This window comes from Thermobia domestica, chromosome 2 (genome assembly GCF_964235325.1).
Source record: "Thermobia domestica chromosome 2, izTheDome1.hap1.1, whole genome shotgun sequence".
Taxonomy (NCBI): domain Eukaryota; kingdom Metazoa; phylum Arthropoda; class Insecta; order Zygentoma; family Lepismatidae; genus Thermobia; species Thermobia domestica.
Window position 1 is genome coordinate 318,911,015 of NC_137455.1, and position 19,229 is coordinate 318,930,243.

Here is a 19,229-nt window from a genome sequence, read left to right on the forward strand (position 1 = left end):
TTTATGCTGATATGGACCATCATCCATACATTCACGAATTCGAAGTAGTCCATGTTGAAATTTAGGTTTTTCACGATTTTAGACAGCCCTAGCTATGAAACTATTCATTTTTCCCCCATATGTTTATATAGACGTTTCTTTCATAGTAGGGTGAAATAGAGTAAGTAAAAACATTAATGTGGAATACTGCAAAATTGTACATATCAGGAAGAAAAAGTATCAGCGTTCGAAGAAACATGTTACGCGTTCGTGGTAATAGAACATTTAGATATTGAGTTATTTTAAGCCCCACGTCCAGTTCAGCAGCGAGGCTATATGAGGCCTTGACATACTATTAACGTCCAATCACATGAGATCCCGCCGAGAATCGAACCCGGCTCTTCCACGCCCAAAACGCGTTGGCTAACAGCCTACAACATTTTGGCTGGCTTCTTAGTTAACATACGTACCAGAAGAGTACAAGTATAAATTTAGAAGGAATTATGGAATTGTTACACAGTTTCACAGAGACTACTATAATTTCAAGTCAGTATATCAGTAGGTCAAGTTTCACAAAAATATGCTGCTAAATTCAATTTCCAACTTATGACCAACAGAATGTAGTAAACACCTAGCTAATTTTTATTACAACTCGCACTTGGAGGAGCTACAGTTGATGAACTAGATCCGTTACGTTCAAACCGGGTGAAGAGGTTATTGGAGAGCTTGACCTAGTGTTCTCTGTCAAATGATGTCAAATAAGATTTAAAAGTGTCTACTCTAGCATAAACTTTGGTTAGACATATATTTTGTATATGTAATGCTAAAGGAGATAGTGTTGTAACATAGCAAACTTTTAGATGTTCATATAATTAATTTACTCAAATGATTATATCATTGGCATATTTAAGTTTCGTAACAAGAAGTAAAGGTGGGCATCATGCAGTGATTGTATTCTCCAATTGACAGGATTGACGAACAAATTATTGTCTTTTATTTTTTCAGAACATTCAATCCCAGACTTGTTTACTACTCTAGCTCCGGATAAAATGTCTTCCAAAGATATGTTATCTTAGAAATTGTCTTGAATACTGAGGTTCAAGCGTTCATTTTGGAAACAAGGAGTCGTTTCCCTTCTCAGCAAATAGACTGAATTTACTGTGAAATAGATACTCTAGCAAATTTTCAGTATCATGCTAGGGAGACAGTCGCGTACTATTCAAAGAATAGCTGATCAATGTGTACGGATTCCAGAAACTTACTATAGTTTCAAGTCAGTAGATCAATATTAATGAATACAATATGTTGGTTCCAAGGTTTCAGTATTCCAGCCACACTACTACTGTCAGTGGTTAATAATGGTAGTTGTTGAATAGAAGCTATAAGTTTTGCAGATCAAAGAGCATTTAAGTAAGCAGGTGGACAGACGTTGATGATGTAAAAGGAGAGACCTCTCTGAATTTCAAAGAGTCTAAATTGTGGTGAGCAGTCAGTTCGCACAAGTAAATGTAGAGGCTTTAATGTGTTAGTGTATTGTGAAGAACAATGTCCAAGGTGATAACTGACTATAGAACTCATAAAGAAGTGAGATAAATTAAGAGCAATAGTAAACGTACGAGAATCCTGAGTGACATTAATCATCGAACATTCATAAAGATTGTCATTCGAGGGTGGTAAGGGTCAAGGTGCTAAAAATGTTACTGCGGAACGCAACCTACATATTAAATATATTACGACAGTTACAATTCGACACAAATTGTATAACATGAACATCAGCGATCTGGTTGCGTTTTTCAAACAGTCGATGAAGAGAATTGTGACGAGAACACTCAAGGTGGACTAGAAATTAATATGGTTCCATGAATCCTCTTTCATCGTATTTCCAACTGCCAGTCGTGTTTACTTATTGCGGATGATCACAGAAATTTATGATCCGAACTGGATTCTGTCTATGTATGAAACAGGGCGACTCTGTGACAGTCTGGGTCTCAATTTATTGATATTCAGTGAGTTAAATGGTTATGCTCACAGTGTCAGTGACTATATACAAGTTTTAGCTGACCATGCCCGTGCTATATTCCAGATGTTGTTTCAGAGTAGTGCTGCTCTTTTGCCAGATGACAATGAGTTCCGTATTGCTTGAGTTGATGTGTGGTTTCTAAATATAGGGATTAACTATAACACATCTCTCAGCCAACTCACTCCCTAGATTGCAATATTATTGTACACCAGGAAGAGTCAGTTCTGAAGACCAAATTCTCTATTAGATACTCTCATCTTTCTTCACTGACAGGACTGACTGCTGCATTATATCCAGGTACGTTACCTACTAATTAAGTAAATTGCATTTTCTTCAAATGTTTTAATAATCTTCTTTATTTAATGTATGATAATTACTACGATAACTTATTCGAAACCGCATAGAATAAATTATTAATAAGATTCATAATAACAGTAACTGGTGGCAATATTCTTCGCCGATATAATCACCAGGTCCATTGTAAATAGTTTAACTATCATAACTTATACCCTAATAAATTAAATAAACCAATTCTATTATTAAGAAGGCATTTGTTAAAGGCCCTATTAAACCCCGAACTCTTCACACAATCTAAAGCATTATGAAAACACCACCTTGTTTCTGAGAATATTAACTTGAATACTAAGACGTAAAAAACATGCTGGAGTCATATTTACACAATCCTGAAAATTCTTAAAATCACACTTACTTTGAACTCCTTTGTGCTTCGTTGTTTAATTGTTTACAAATGTATATACAAATAGATTGAAATACAACATTCAAAACATACACGTATTCATTTAAAAAAAACTAATGATTTTATATGAACACTTTTGGTAAATGCCTATTTTAATAAGACGATTGCCAATTAGACTATGTTAAATATGACCCTGAGAGGAAAACTGGAGTATAAAAATACTGGTTTCAGTACCATGCAGTACCCACGTTAAGTCATTTTCTGCCCTCTCTAAAACAGAATGCTGTAGATTATTACAAAATTAAAGCAACCTAGATACGATATTATTCCAATTTTATTTAACCAAATAAAATTTATTCAAACCATTTTACTCATTGTGCTTTTAATCATAAGCTTTATTCCAGATCCACTAAATATCTCTCATTGGCCTTTCCTCGTTCTAAGAATTTCGAACTCAAAAACATTGTTATTGCACCATATCAAGCATCAAATACGTGAGACATGATGCACTTCCAAAGAATCAAGGCACAGAAGGTTCAAGTTCTTTGCTAAGCCCACTCATTTTTTTTCTTTTATTTTAGTTTTAGTAACTAATTTACAGACAATAAAGAATATAAAAAATTTAGAAGGTAAGGCAGATGTTTTGAATACTCTATTATATGAATCAATAATTATTATCAATACTTTTCCTATAGCGTACAAAGGGTCTATCTGGTTACTATAGGAACCAAACTGTGCCACGTGATCCGGCCAAGTCACGTTGTGTGTTAAATCGAGTCTGTAGATGTGAGATATTTCAAGCACGTAACCTCCGCGTAAGGCGTATTGGATAATTATAAGATGCATACACTTTGACTTTGGCAATGTTTTACCCATATTTACCTTACGTGCTGTACATCGTTCTTAAGCTCTTCATTACGTCTTTGTATGAAGCTTTCAATTAGCCATCTCCTCATTACATTTTTAGATATGTGGACGACTTCATTTTATCATTACTTACCATTGACATTAAAGTTAATATTTCGTGTTGTTGTTGTTGTTGTTTTTAGTATGGGTCATCCATTATGGGACAATTTCTTTTTTAATGTAGAAGGTACAGAGTCTTTTCTATATTTAAGCTGAATTTCAGCGATTTACCTCTTTCGGTTTTTAAGATAAGTGGAGGAATTGTTTGTTTTTCTTTGATGTTCCATTGACATTAATGTTAATGTTTCTTGCTTTTCGACTATGTTTCATCTATTGTAGGACAGTCTGTTTCTGGAATATAGAATCTACATAGTTTCTTCTATACGTAAGCTGATTTTCAGCCATCTCCCCCAAAGTCTGTTCGCATCATTGCAACCGCATAGGCCCTATGGACGTCCAGTAAATAATGATGTCATAAACTGCACATTCTAGTATCTGATTTATAAGAAAAGGTTTGGAAACAGTCATGAGTTGGTTTAGTAACATTACATTATGTAGATACTACCTGACTTGCTTTCCAGTTTTTTATATATTTTTTCATTTCCTTCAGCTATTCAATAAAATTTCAAAAATTAGGGTGAAATTAGCGAAGAACTTTAACTGAGAACATACATAAACTCTAGAGCAAGCCTACAGCTACGGGAAGGCCAGGGGGCTTAACAACTCATGCGACCACTTCCAACTCCCACTGAAAATTTGTGTTGTTTGTTTAGATAAAAATGTCTTGAAAAGATAAACATTGAAGAAGGTAAAACGAAAATGATTGACAACCCTTTTACAGATTAAATAAATTATAAATAAATAACGTTTGCGTTTCATGATATCGGCTATACCCCCCTCGGTGTTATCTTTTGCCTCCTCTAAGAAATCAGGCTGGCTAGGAACCTGATGTATTATACCCATAGTGTACGGTCAAAAATACGACAGCTGAAAGATAGAACGTCATCTCTGTTGCAAAGAAATTTCAGTTCGATTGCAAGTCATATCATTAATAAGAATGTATTCATGGGTATCCTCGAAGTTTTTCCAGCTTATTTTCAACTTTTTACTTCACCAACTACTTCATAATAGTGCATCAACTTCCATTAACTTCCTTTTACAACATAGAGATACGTAAAAGAACATTAATCAGGATATATGCATTCCATTGTTTTCCATGTAATGTGCACTTCTTTTAAACATTAAATTAAATATTATCATTCTTAGTTTCACTCTGAAAGCTGAAAAGAAACAATCTATTTTCTCTTGATATATTACCTCTTTCACAATCTTATCAAGAGAGGACAGAAGATAAATTATATATTTAATAAATCAGTTTAAAATGTTTTAATTGAAAACATAGCTCTTACATGGGCTGAGATTCTCCAATTTGTGGCATGTTGGACACAGCAGAATAAGTTTCCGGTCTTCCAAGAGAAATCCTGAATCTAGCTTTGTACCCTGGTTCATCGAATGATGGAAAAGCTGTTCGGGCACTTGTAGGTTCGAAATCTGTTGCTGCTACCCATCTTCATTACAAAGAAATAAGAGTAATTATGCGAATTTTGTATTATATGCAAAAACTACTTAAAAACAAGACACTCGTATTTCTTGCGATAATATAGAAGTATTAGATTGAATAAACAATTTCAGTAAAGAAGGAAAAACCATTGAGACAGTCGGAAAAAGGAAAAAAGTTTGACTTCGAAGTAGTTGGGTTGTGAAACAATTGCAATTCAAATAATGTACTACATTCGTCACTTTAAAACTGAAAAGTGTACATAGTAGTTAATATTATCATTACTCCAAAGTTTGTAATAGTTTAAGACTTTCAATTATGAGTATGATAATAATAATACATATCACAAAAATGATAAATATAATATCCAATTGAAAAATATACAATAAATGTCAAGGAGAAATGTTCTTAGTATTTCCGTAAACTGTATTTTCAAAGTTCTCTTAAATAAATTATTTTCTTGCTATATTGTTACGAGGTTTATCGAGTATATATATATATATATATTTATTTCTGAAAACTCAAAGTTTCACTTTTAAAGTCTGTCATATGATAATAATATTTATCCTAGTTTACCTTTTTGATTTAAAATACTTTGATTTTTGATAAGCACAAAATATGAATGTTTAGAAAAATAAGACAGTAAAATAAACAGAAGCTTAAGCCACCACATTTAGACATAAATTTCCATACATAGAAGATTTCCATAACTTCTGATGTATCTCGTCATATCTTATAGATGACTTGTGCAAATTGAAAAATTCAGGAGGTTCATATCCTCGGCTAATCTTTTTGTCTTAACATATCAAAAAATGAAATGAAATTTTTGAGTTTTACGTCCCACGGTTATGCTGGCTAGGCTAAAGGAGATTGTGATGATGGGAAATGAATGAAATGGTGGAATTAAGAAAGTGGAAGGAAACGGGAGAACCCCGAGGAAATACACGGTTTCTCCACCACAAAGTCTACTTCGCGGGAGCAGGGTTTTACCCAGGACCCCATGCACCAGAGGTGAAGCACTATCAGTAAGCCACCGCAGCCCCTGTTAACGTATGGAGTGTCTTTCTCCTCTCTATTTTATCTTCCACTATACCTTAACTCTCATCCCTCAGAAAATAAGTCTCTCTTATATAAGTTACCAAAGCAATTGCAACCTCTTCGCTGAGTCCTGTTTACTTTGCGCTTAATAGCAATGGGACTCTTTTATCCTGTGTACAAATTGAATTTCTTCCCAGGGGGAAGATGTACTTCAGCCGTATTAGCACCTAGCAATCATTCACAAAGAAACAAATAGTATAAAATGGTTTCCGGAAATGACAGAGATCTTATGAAAGTTCATCCAGTGGTGTATTACGAAAAAATTGAGAAAACACCGTTTAGTTCTTAAAAGCGGTTCAGAGAATCTTAATTTAGAAATGTGAAAATCAATTCGGTTTGATACTAATAGATTGGATTCTTGATTTATAATCTTACTACAAACTTTTCAATTACAATTTAACTTATTTCTACATAAATTGAAAGAAGATTTATTCTTCCAGCAGAACTACGTTCTCTCCCTTCCTCTCTCTCTCTCTCTCTCGGAAGAGTATAAGCAAATGCATATATACTATTCGCACAGCCCAAACAGAAAGAAGCCACTGCACCTACCTCCAATTAGGACGGCAAAATAAATTCTATTCTTGATCAGTTCCTTTTTAGTTTATCAAGGAGTATAAATCTAAATGGTTAAAATAATTTACCATCGAATTCTTTTTTACTATTGAAACGAAAGAAGCTTTATGTATGTTTATTTGCTTGTAAATTTTCCTACTGAATATGAGCTTACTATTTTTTAATGAAATTAGGGGACATCTCCCGCTTTTGAGTATAACGAAACGATTTAGCTGAATCTGAGTTTTTCAGAAGTTTTCCTATAAATAGAGCTAGAAATTTAGGTGCATAAGCTTGCTTAAAACAATGTACAAATTTAAAATGTAAATATTCATACAAAGAGTACAAAAATTAATCACATAATATACTGTACAAGGACTCAAACTTCATTGATGCATTTAAAAAAATCTATCTGAAAGAAGTTCAAGAACGTAATGTTATTAAAGTCACAAGTTCGGATAACTGTTAAAACAGATGCTGAGATTGTGCGCGCTGCAATTAGTAAAAATTGTCGTGTAACCATTTGTAAGGTTGCTAAAAGAGTTGGTATAAGTGTAGAAACTTTACTTCAAATTCTGAGTGAAAAAACTTGCAAATTAACTGGCAAAACGTCACACTTTCATTTTGTCCCACGCACCCTATTCTGCGCAATTGGCTCTGGTAGAGTTTTTTCTACTTCTCAAACTTAAAACAACTTTGAAAGAACATATTACTTAGTCCACACAGAAAATTCACGAATATACGACGATAGTACTGCACGCTATCAAGAAAATTGATTTTCAGTATTCGTTCCAAAATTCGAAGAAACAATGGTAACAGTCTTTTAACAATAGAGAGGAGTACTTTGAACGAGAGTTTTTGAAAGTTTGGAGAATGAACGAAAAGCAAGAATGTCAAAGGTGTTGTCTTTTTTAATATATCTCACATATATAACTGTCGTGAGTGTTCTACAAAGTAAATAATTCATTTTATATCATTGGAGAATATAATCCGAAATATCGTATTGAAGTACTGTCGAAGTACTTACACAAATACATTGTATAGCAAATTTTCTTAACATATACTTGTGTTTCAAATCGAATTTACTTGACAAATATCCCAAACCCGACAGGAAAATGATTAGTTTGATAGAAATTTGAGAGACTTACAAGATGTATTTCTTTATTGATTGATTTGAAATTTAAAGTCACTTTTCACCACTATATGAAACATGAACCTAGTTTAAGAAGGGACCCGACCTGTATGACCACTCACTAATCAAACCTTACTTACCTTGTTTCTCCATCACTTGTTATATAGGAATCCCTGTAGAATCCTGTATTATAATGGATCAAAGTTCCAGTGAAGTTTAAACTCAATTCATATTGTTGTCCTGGCTGAAGAGTCTCTTGCAACTGAACTATGTAGAACTCCAAATCCTCATTATATTCGTGGCCAGTGATCGCAATCTCTGACCCCGAGGATACCTCAACCACCCGCACTGTTTCTTCATCTATTGTTATATCAAGAATATGTAGAGTTATGTTGTCAGTTTCATGTGTTACATTAACGACAATACTTTCAGCACCAAGAAAGGTGAAATTTCTATCTTCGAAGAAAGGTATCAAAGTAATGGTATAAAGATCAGGAACTACGTAGCCAGACAGACGAATATCAGATCCATCTCGTAACTGGGGTGGGAATTGTCCTAAACGTATAGGTGGAGGTATTCCTTGAACATGGTGTCCTATTCCAATCACCACAAATAGTATTAGGAAGAAAGGTTGAATTTTGAAAGTCCCCATGATTTATTTTCTTCAAGAACCTAGAAGGAGATCAATAGATTAATAAATGATATGCTGCAATCTCAATAACACTTAATAATCACTGACGAGAACACAACTCTTTTATTTGATTGGCAGGTTTATTTAGAGATTAATGTTCCTTTCCAACACCTAAGCTACTTATATAAGACATAGATTTAGAGCCTAACCTGTATCTTGAACCACGTACTCTATCATCGTAAATAGAACCTTATCACCATAAGAGCATATTATAACCATACAACCACGAAGAATTTCGAACGTTTTTGCTCATATTTTTCTCCTTTAGAAGTGTAGTTTAGAAAATTTAGAAATTACTGTAGCTGAAAAGAAGTTTATTAGTTACAGAAACAATACATTAAAATTCTTTTTACAATTATTGTTCGTTTCAAGATTGCGGGAAAAGTTGGTGCTTCATAGATATTAGTAATTCATTATGGAAATTACACGATTGCACTTAGTTACTCTTTTAACGAATGGCCACAAAGTTCCGGTTCCTGCGGAATCGGATCCGCGAGGAACCGATTCTTAGAGATCCAGTTTTCAGAACCGGTTCCGTAACCGATTCCACTAATGGATCCGAAAAACCCGGTTCCAAAACCGGATGTTAGGAACACGTTCCAGACCTGGAAACGAAAACCCAGTTCCAGATCTGGATTTAAAAACCCGCTTCCGTAACCGGATCTTCTAGAGCCGGATCCGCTCAGAGCCGAAAACCAGTTTCACCAGGAACCAGTTCCGGCCATCCCGAATTCTTTTCTGGAAAATTTTGCTAAGTCTAAATTAAAGTTTCATCACCGATAATTCGGAATTCAGTACAGGAAAACATTACATATGCTTACCGGGCAATCAATGTCTATTTCCGGGCGAATTTAATGAAAATAGGGTAAATATCTCCGCAGAAACATAAAAAATAAGTAAATAAATATACATATATTCATACAAATATTTATTTTTATACATAAGATTCTTAAATGTGTGGTACAGTGTTCTCGTGTTTGTCCTAGGAGGGAAGATAAAAGCTGTAAGAAAGAGATGTGGGGTTGCTATTTATACAATAAGACATCTATATCTTCCAAGTCTTTAAGGTAAGAGACATGAAATTTGATGTTTACATCTTTCATTTAAAAGTATGAAATATGCATTTTACCGATATTTGATATTTGTCCCAGAAGACAAGAAAAGAGATGAGAGGAAAATGAGGTAGGGATGATAATTACTACTGTATAATGAGATGTCCACATCTCGGAATCCCATAAGGCTAGAATCATGACTGATATTTCCAATTATTATCTGAAATGATTAAATACTTGTTTCATTGATTAGTCTTAGATACTTGTCCTAGAATACAAGAAACACGAATGGAGGTGCTCCTTCGAGATGCCTCAAATTTTGAGCAAGACTTCGAGTTCAGATGAATTTTACATGAAAAGTACAGAAAGAAGAAGACAAGATATTCTGCACATTTAGACGTGAGTAATTTGCTGGTACTTATATAATGGATCAAAATGAATAAAGACTTTTAATCCAGCTGCCATCTGTAAGAAAATCTCCTTTCTTATAACATTTAATTATGTTAGTCTTAGAAGGGAAACTAAACAAATTTGAGAAAGGCAAACCTGTAAATATATAGACTGTGACGTGAATAGAGACTAGGATGAAATTTTTTATTGTTTATTAAAACAATTGATTTAAAATATATCTAGAAAGTTGATTCACGGAAATAATCCTCTTATTTGAACAAACAAAGTGAAGTGAAAGGGAAAGCAACAACTATTTCTGACCATAGAAAGGTGGACCTGTGACGAGATAAACAAGGACTTCCTGATTGACGTCACAGAGAAATAACAATTTGGTGGTTAAGAAAGACCAGATATAGAGAACAGGATGATAGAAGGGAAAAACAAATTGTGTATAAAAACACTAGTAAAAATTTACTAGCGGTCAGTCAGTTGATAATTCTCGGACGAAGTATACTAGTCGCGTTATCCGTACTCGGTACTCGCGTAGACTTTGTCCGTCTTTCCATTCAATTGTTGGATGTTATACTTGGAAACATGTAAGTTGGAATTATTCGTTATTTGTTTCTTAATATGCATAAAATTATTACCAGAGGTAGCATATATCATAATCATATTCCTCAAGCACCTTAGGCCTATGTGCCAGGACTTATAATTTGACATGTTACTATAACTAAATTTGCATATGAAATTGATTCAGGTTTTTGTCCAAAACTATTTGATTTAATGGTTTGAATTTATGTTATTATCACGATAATGGACAGGAGTAATGTAAGCATTTCATTGCAAGTAGTTGTACATGTTTAATGAGCTTGTTGGTCCAAGATATTATGCCGACATTCGCGTCGTGCTTTTTATGTAAGGATTAATTTAGTTGTGAGGGCCAACTAAGCTCATCTTCATGATTCAATTCACATTTACTGTAAATAAAATGATAGACTAGATTCCTAGTGTCATTATTTATCTATTTACATGTAGTAATGATGAAAATCCCCGTTCTCTCTCGCGTGACATGGTAATTAGCGAGTTAGATGTAAGTTCTATCAACTTATTTAAATAATTACATCTTCCTAACCATTATGCTATCAAGGGATTACAATAAATGTACATAAATTTATGTGTTATATCTATTTACTTACTAGTAATGACTTGTTACGTGATATTTTATGTGATAAGACACAACTTAATTTTGTACTTAAACTGCTCTTATATTTACTACAGTGTTTGAAATCGTTTCTCTAAAGTTCATAAATTGTCATTATTAGGCTGGGACTTTTAGATTTTTTAAGATTATTTTAGATTTTTTTAAACAAAAGTTTCAGTTCTTTTGAGATTTCATTCTTTGTCATTTTTAGGCTAATCTGACATTAAACTTGTGCTAAATCACACGCACACAATAAAGCACAATTTCCTTGATGTTGTTAGTGTTCACTAATTTTGTTTTATCATACAAGAGCTAGTTTTTAAGTAAGGTCCGATTGTCAACAGAAACAAAACTGGTAAAGATAGTGCCACTATTTAGTATTATTAACTTTGTTCACATTAAGCCATTTTCCTACATAATTACCATGTTTGTTTCAACATTTATCATAGCGTTCGAGAAGTTTTTCTACGTCCCCTGCCTGTGACCGAACCTTAAGCCGTTGTTTTCCCTTCTTCCTTGGTGTCAAACTGCTGAGCGGCAAGAAACTGCTTCAGGTAAAAGAAGGTACGAGAACAGTTTATAATCGCTCGCCGCAAGGTCCAGGCTATAGGGTGTGTGCCCAGTAGTTTCCATCCAAAAGATCTTGTTAACTTTTCGGTTTAAGCAGCAGAGTAAAGGTGTGCATTGTCGTGCAGCAACAAAACATCATATGAGAGTAGGTCATTGTGCCTATTCTGTATAGCGCTCCCAAGCTTTTTCAAGATCATGCAGTACGCAGCTGAGTTGATGGTTGTTCCTCGTGGTATAAACTTGACTTAGAGGACACCATGACGATTCCAGAATACGGCAAACATAATCTTGCGATTACACATTCCCTATTTGGCTTTCACTTTGACTGGAGATGTCGAGTTTCGCCATACCGTTGCTAACTGCTTCGATGGTGGAGTCATAGAACAATGTGGTCCAATAGTTGATTTCCTCCCTCATTCCATCGGGTTAAAAGGTTAAAGCACGAACCAGTCTCCTCTTTTTGTGTTCTTTAGTAACCAGTCTGAGCACCCACAGTGCGCAAAGTTTTCGAATCTCCGAAATTTCAGAAACGAGTGTGTATCACACCGACCGTGAAACGTCCGATCACATTTCATCATGAATATTGTCCCGCTTGTCCTTGAACGAGCACACCTATTTACGCCTTGCTGTCACTCATTGCATTCAGCCGGTACACCTCACATATCTGGCCTTGGATTTCCACTGCTGACACGTTCCTTGCTAGACGTTTTACATTTTCATCTCATAATGATTTTGGTAGGCTATTTTAAGATCGAATGCCCCCTTTCTGACACCAACCCTGACCATTTATATGGGCATAGGACCTTCATCTTGGGGATCGTTTCCCCCCCTCTCAAATGTTTGATTGTCCGACTTTGTCCTGGCTCGGACAGAGGACGCTCAGTATAGAAAAGAGTGGACGAAAAAAATTAAAGGTGGGAACGCCGACTCAATGCAAATACTGGGAAAGGTGGAGACAAAGAAGACACAGAAGAAGATTTTTTTATGAGTTCAAGAAATTAAGTTTGAAATGCATTACTACTGGAAAATTAATAAAAAAAAACTCTTAAGATAAATCTCTGAAAATTTGAATAATCGGTATATTTAGTCTGTTTTAGCTTCTCAGCTCGGTTTAGCCGTTTTTAGGATGAATAGTCTTCGTACATTTGAGTCAGAAGTGACTAGATCGAAAATTTATGTTTAAAGCTTGATGTTACCAAGTTAAAAATTAAGAATAAGGATCATAGCTATTTTTAAGTACCAATTAATACCAGTTTTTTTTTAGAAAGGAATAATAAAGTAAAGGACCTGCAATGATACACTATATGCTAAAGAACAAGTGATATGCGATTGCAATTTGTTCTATATTAGGAGAAGTTGGTTGAAGGGGGGTTTGACCAACTCCAAAGGAGCTTGAGTTGCTTTCCTGGAAATATGTTTTTAAGAAAATCTTGTTATCATAATGGGGGGACGTACAATTCCCTTTGTTATGTAGCGTACGTACAGTCATGTCCAAAATTATTCACGCATATCTACAAATATGTTGCTGTAGGAATATAACTTGATAACGATTTCGCCCGGTATTCCTTACAATGTTTGTATCTATATTATCTGTGTAAGCTGATTCTAAGACGGGCGCTCTCCAAGCCCATGATTAAACGTGAATTTTAGAACTTTTGCAGTTTAGAACTTATTCATGTTATATTCATTTTTCTTCATCCCGAAGCCACGACAACCACATAAATATGTAGACAGTCTAATTGGTAACAAGCCCTGTTAATTCCAACCGACAGTCCTATTTATAAATAAGAAACATTTCAGTGCGTCACACTAATAGATGGCTTTACCTACTCATCCGCTTTACTTATCTTAAATCATTTCAAAATTGACACTGAACATAAATGTGTTTTACTGTTTATTATTAAGACAAGGACCGTAATCATACTTACATTTGAGCCTTTATATTTATGTAGTGCATGTCGGTTGATGTGCAAACTAGAAAAGAACGTTAAAAATGTAAACAACTAGATTTTTTTTTTAATTAAAATCGATGTAGGTTACAGCGGGCCGATGACTTGGGCGCAGTCAACGGATTTGGACGTTTCATGGCCATAAATTCTGAAAAGTAATTTTTCGAAATCTGTATGTTATATATATATATATATATATATATATATATATATATATATATATATATATATATGTGTGTGTGTGTGTGTGTGTGTGTGTGTGTGTGTGTGTGTGTGTGTGTGTGTGTGTGTGTGTGTGTGTGTGTGTGAATTCACTTCACGCTTTAAGACAAAGCGAGAAACGACTTATGAGTAACTATTCAGCATCAGAGGATCAGGTTCTATCTTTGATCGTTTTAATCTATTGCAACCAGTAGTTATACTACATCACTACTTCAAGTTAGAGCACTGAAATCGCTTAGCGTGGAAGTCTACAGCAATTCACACTATGAAATGAAACTCACTTCTTTTGAATATAGAAGTAGCTTACCCGTCAACGTCCAGTGCCACCTACAGATGGCACTACTTGAAAGGCGTCTTCTTCCTTGTACAGTACGTCGACTTGGAAACTTTTTTGTGTGGTGATGCAACATATATGGATAAGTAGCTGGTGCTCACTAGGACCCTCTGGTGGACGATTGGTAAACAAGAAGACGCCTTTAAAGTAGTGTCACCTGTAGCTGACATTCGGCGTTGATGGGTTAAATATTTTTTTCCCTATTATTAAAATATATTTCAAGTGTTGCTACAAAAGATGTATTGGATTATAGGACTACAGAACTTTGTTAAAGATGCGCAAAGTATGGTTGGAGTAAAATGTAAACGTTGATGGCTATTGCTAGCGTGTGTATTCACGTAGCTCATAGTGTTGGAGTTAGAGCTGTCATCTTTTCCAAGCAATACAGTAGAGCGTCGATTATCCGAAGTAATTGGGGGACATGGGTGTTCGGAAAACTGGTTTGTTCGGATAATCGAACTGTACATGTTTATTTGGCAAAAAGAAGTACTGTACAGTAAATTTATTCATAAAAACAGGCATCTCTTTAAGTATTACAAAGTAACGTACAAAGGCAACTTTAGTAGGAATATATAGTATGTGGTACAGTTTATTAAACAAAAATATGTACATATTACATACGCATTTTGCATGTGTACTACTGTGGGAAACTTGGTTTGGGAGTGAGGGGGATGATGGACGGTAGGGTGGGAGAGTAACAGGTGCGAGCGAGTACACAGTTCGGTTAAGCGGTCGTTCGGTTGACCGACGCTCGGAAAATCGACGCTCTACTGTACTTGTTTTTCGGGACACTTCATGCTTTTTGTCATCTTTTCGAATCAAAATGTAGAGACATTTCATGCAGGATATGTACCAGCGTTTCTTTTTCCAAAATAATGCAATAGAAGTCTATTTATAGTGAAGAAAGCATCATGCGTGTCTAGTTGATGAAAAGGTGAGACCATTTAAATCTTATAGACTCTATAGTGTATAATATGTAATACAGATGTGCCCAACTTGAATAGATTAGTATTAGTATGTATGACCTGTACGTAAGTACTTAAACACGTGCAAAGTAAAAAAAAAAAAAAAAGCAGAAATAGTAACTGTTTCAACATTTAATTACATTTTAGACTTCCAAATTATTTTATGCATAAGTGTCGGATCGAAATCTGGTTTCTTGAAATAGATTCAGCTTCCTAAGAATGAGTTTCATCTTCTCCATTAACCCTCTATTCAAACCGGAAGTGGTACAAATTAACCATTTTTGATTTCACAATTCATCGCCATAGAACAAAAGAGTATTAGATAGCTATAAGTAGTTTTCTATTATCGATTGAGGGTGTCAAGAGAACATACCTACCGTCACAACCAGCAACAATCAACCAAAACCACAAAAAGTTGAACTTTACTAGTTCTTCCGGTTCCAGAACTGATTTCCGTAAAGCTAAAACGGTAAGAAATATCGAGATACAATTTTTCGCAGTCAATTCTGCTTCTCAAGAATATGTTCCATCGTCTCCTTTAATCATATATTCAATATGGAAGAGGTTCAAATTAAGATTTCTCTTTTCAACCTTTATCGTCATGGAACATAAACAGTGAAGCGTAGACTTTTTCATATGAATTTAGCATCCGAGGATCAAGTTCTAACTTTGATATTTTTAATCTGTTGTAATCAGTACTTATAAATGTACTTCTTCAAGTTTGAGCACTTAATTTCCATACTTCAAAAGTCTACCATCTTTCCACATTGCGGAAGGAAACTCATGTTTTTTTTCTTTTTTTTTTATAATGTAACATAAATCACTTCTACGTGAATACTTTCACTTGGGTGTTTACTCTTGAATGACTTTTTTTTTTTTTACAATTTTGTAAAATACCACTCATGTGTTTTTCTTTCTTATTATTATTCTATAGACAAATATTTAATTAATAATCTTAACACATGGCATAAGTTCTTTCTTATGTAAAAATCTACACGCGATGGGTTTTCTTTCGGAAAGTTTTCCGAAAACTATTTATAATTTTGTTCGTATTTCTCAAGAAGATATTTAATTAATACCTGTAACACATGATTTAGTTTAAGTGCGGTGACCCGTAACGTTTATTCTATTCTGTAGTTGTGTATGGGAAGAAAAAACTTAATTCATTGTTATAAAATAAATTAGAAGTTTTGTATGACTTTCGTGTTATTTTTAAATATAAACTTTTCAGTTTTGTAATGTCTTCAGTCTTCATACCTAGATATCTAAAGTCTTACCAAGAGATCATAAATATTTATACAATGTGTTTAACTGTTGATGGGCCACGTCATTAGAAAATATGAAATCTTTCATTTTAACGTCCCAGGATCATGTCTTTTAGGCTAAGGGAGACGGATGATTAAGGCAAGATAATGATGGGGAAAAATGTGGAATGAGAATGTGAGAGAAAACGAGAATATCCCGAGGAAACCCACCTGCACGATGTTGTCCACCACAGGGAATTTTACTATACAAGAGGTGAAAATTACTATTAAATATACTGATATATCACATTTAGTAGTTCGTAGGTATATCCCAAGGAGAGAATTTTGTAGTTCAGGAGCAAATTCGTCCTCTCCACGCTGCCCTCTGAAATCAGTATTGCTTGACGATGTTCGCTACTTCTATGCATTTGGATTCTGTCATATTGTCAACATTGACACAAAAAGTAAGTTTTTGAACTCCTGCACTGTGGAGATAGTACAAACAGATTATTCTGCTTCTTCTTAATATTTATTTTGTTGTTGTTCTGTACTTGCAGAGCCAGTGACGGCAGATGAATTTTTGGACTTCTGCATTTTAATACTTATGCATATGAGAATCTTTACTGTTTACAGTTAGGATTTGTCACTTTAGAACTTGGGGCAGCATATCTACACATTCTAAATCCCTTTTACACAACTTTCTAACGTGCTGCTGATTAAGACACTATAGCAATCTACCCCACGATTACAGTGAAAATTAACTTCATTTTAAAATTATATTCTCACAAAACTGAAATGAATTCAAAGGGTAAATAAACCCGTCTATTTCAAAATTTCTCTCAATATTTAAGTAAATTTTTATATTAAAATGAAATGAAATATTTTAGCATTATGTCACACGATTATCCCGGCTTGGCTAAAGGAGACGGTAATCATGTGAAATGAAGAAAACAGTGGAATAAATAAAGAGGGAGGAAATGGGAGAATCCCGAGGAAACCCACGGACACGGTGTTTGTCGACCACAAAGTCCACTAAACTTGAGCAAATATTCATATTACGTCTTCGCATTTTGTCTTATATAATTATCATTTTGAGCGAGAAGTCCTGCAAGTGTACAATGAATTCAGCATCTGATGAATTTCTAAAGTTTCTGGCCTCTCATATCTGTCATCCATAAATATATGAAAATCGTCTTTATTTAGAATGAAACGTACCCTCAATACTGGACAAACTTAGACAAAGCTGTTTGTAACAGTATTATAGCTCTAGGTTTATTGAAACGCGTGTGATTTTGTTAATTACTATTTGCTGTGCTCCACAGGTATGTGCATAAAGATATATTAATTTATAAAACATTACAAACTTATGTACCAATCCAATAATAATTATAATAATAGATTACTTTACCTTACAGTGAACGAACTGATGGGCTGAAGAAAGCTTAGAGTGCACTTGGCCCACCTTTCTATGATTAAAGATAACAAGCAAAGAATGAACGTTTGTAAGATGACTGATACAGTAAGAAAAATAACATTAGATAATAATATTTATCATTTAGACATTTTTATCTCGTATAGAAACAAAATTTCATATCTCGTCCAGGAATGACATGGAAAAAACTAATTCATTGTTAAAAATAGTGTATTCCTATCAGTCAAAACAAACAACTCATCCCATCCCTCTTCACGCAGAACAATAATATCAAAATTTAAGAACACGTGTATTATTTCAGTGATATAAAATAGATAATAGTGTCTGCAATTAGTGTTGTAAAAAAACGGTTTTTTTCTGTGAAGTTTTTTTTCAATAAAAAACGTCGTTCTTTTTCATGTTTTTTTTCAAATGTCTGTTTTTTTTCTGACAACTATTATTTATTGATTTATGTTGCAGATTATTGAAATAATCAACAGAACTTGAGTCGGAGCCCTCGTAACTTACAAATCGTTTGTTTCTTTGTACCTATACGAGCAAAATTGTGTGATTATTCCTTTCGGACCCAGGTCATTTTTGGCGTTTTCCTAATTTTCAGGTAATGAGTTATTGCTCAAAAACCATTCATTCGATTGATTTTGGTTAAGGCCTTGTTTTTTAGAAAATGGATATGGCTATGTTTTGGTGTAAGTTGCATTGCAGTGTTGCCAACGGGTGGGAATTATTGAGGGAAATGTAGGGGTGAAAATTTACAAAAAAATCCCTAACCGAATTTCAAATTTTTTCTATCTAGCACCCCTGTTGCTATATGGATTCAAGTCACCTAAAAAAATTCTTTGGTGTGTTAACAAGGTCCAGTGAAATCCTGAAGTCGCTGGCTTCTATTCAAAGAAAGCAAGAAAAATTCTCTGTCATCATACACATGAAATTTTGACACTTTTTACGCCTCAGAAGCAAAAATCAACAGATATGCCAAAGCTACAGCTTCTCTAATTACCCTATTGAAACTTTTTATGGTGCGTTCTGTAGGCCAAAGAGGAAGCTTTCAGGTAGTGGTACATTTGTTTCAATGTAGTCAGCAAGAGGGTAATAATAAAAGGGAAAGGTGAAAATTTCCGAATTTCTCACCTAAAATCGGGAATTAATTATTTTGGCTGGAAACACTGCTATCAGACAGACGAAAACTATCTGAAAATAAACCGTAGTACTCCAAAAATATATCCTTCAAGTATCATGG

At 34.3% G+C, this 19,229-nt stretch overlaps 1 protein-coding gene across 1 annotated transcript in view; it reads right to left on the bottom strand.

Moving 5' to 3' along the window:
- Nucleotides 1-18,072, bottom strand: part of LOC145678647 (aminopeptidase N-like) — a 69,567-nt gene extending 51,495 nt beyond the window's left edge. The window contains exons 1-3 of the mRNA XM_081749013.1: nt 17,969-18,072; nt 8,083-8,614; nt 5,012-5,170 (exon numbers count right to left, since the gene is read on the bottom strand). Of these exons, the coding sequence (XP_081605139.1) occupies nt 5,012-5,170; nt 8,083-8,594 (671 nt within the window). The 5' untranslated portion in view covers nt 8,595-8,614; nt 17,969-18,072. The remainder of the gene's footprint in view (nt 1-5,011; nt 5,171-8,082; nt 8,615-17,968) is intronic.
- Between the last annotated feature and the right edge of the window lie 1,157 nt (nt 18,073-19,229).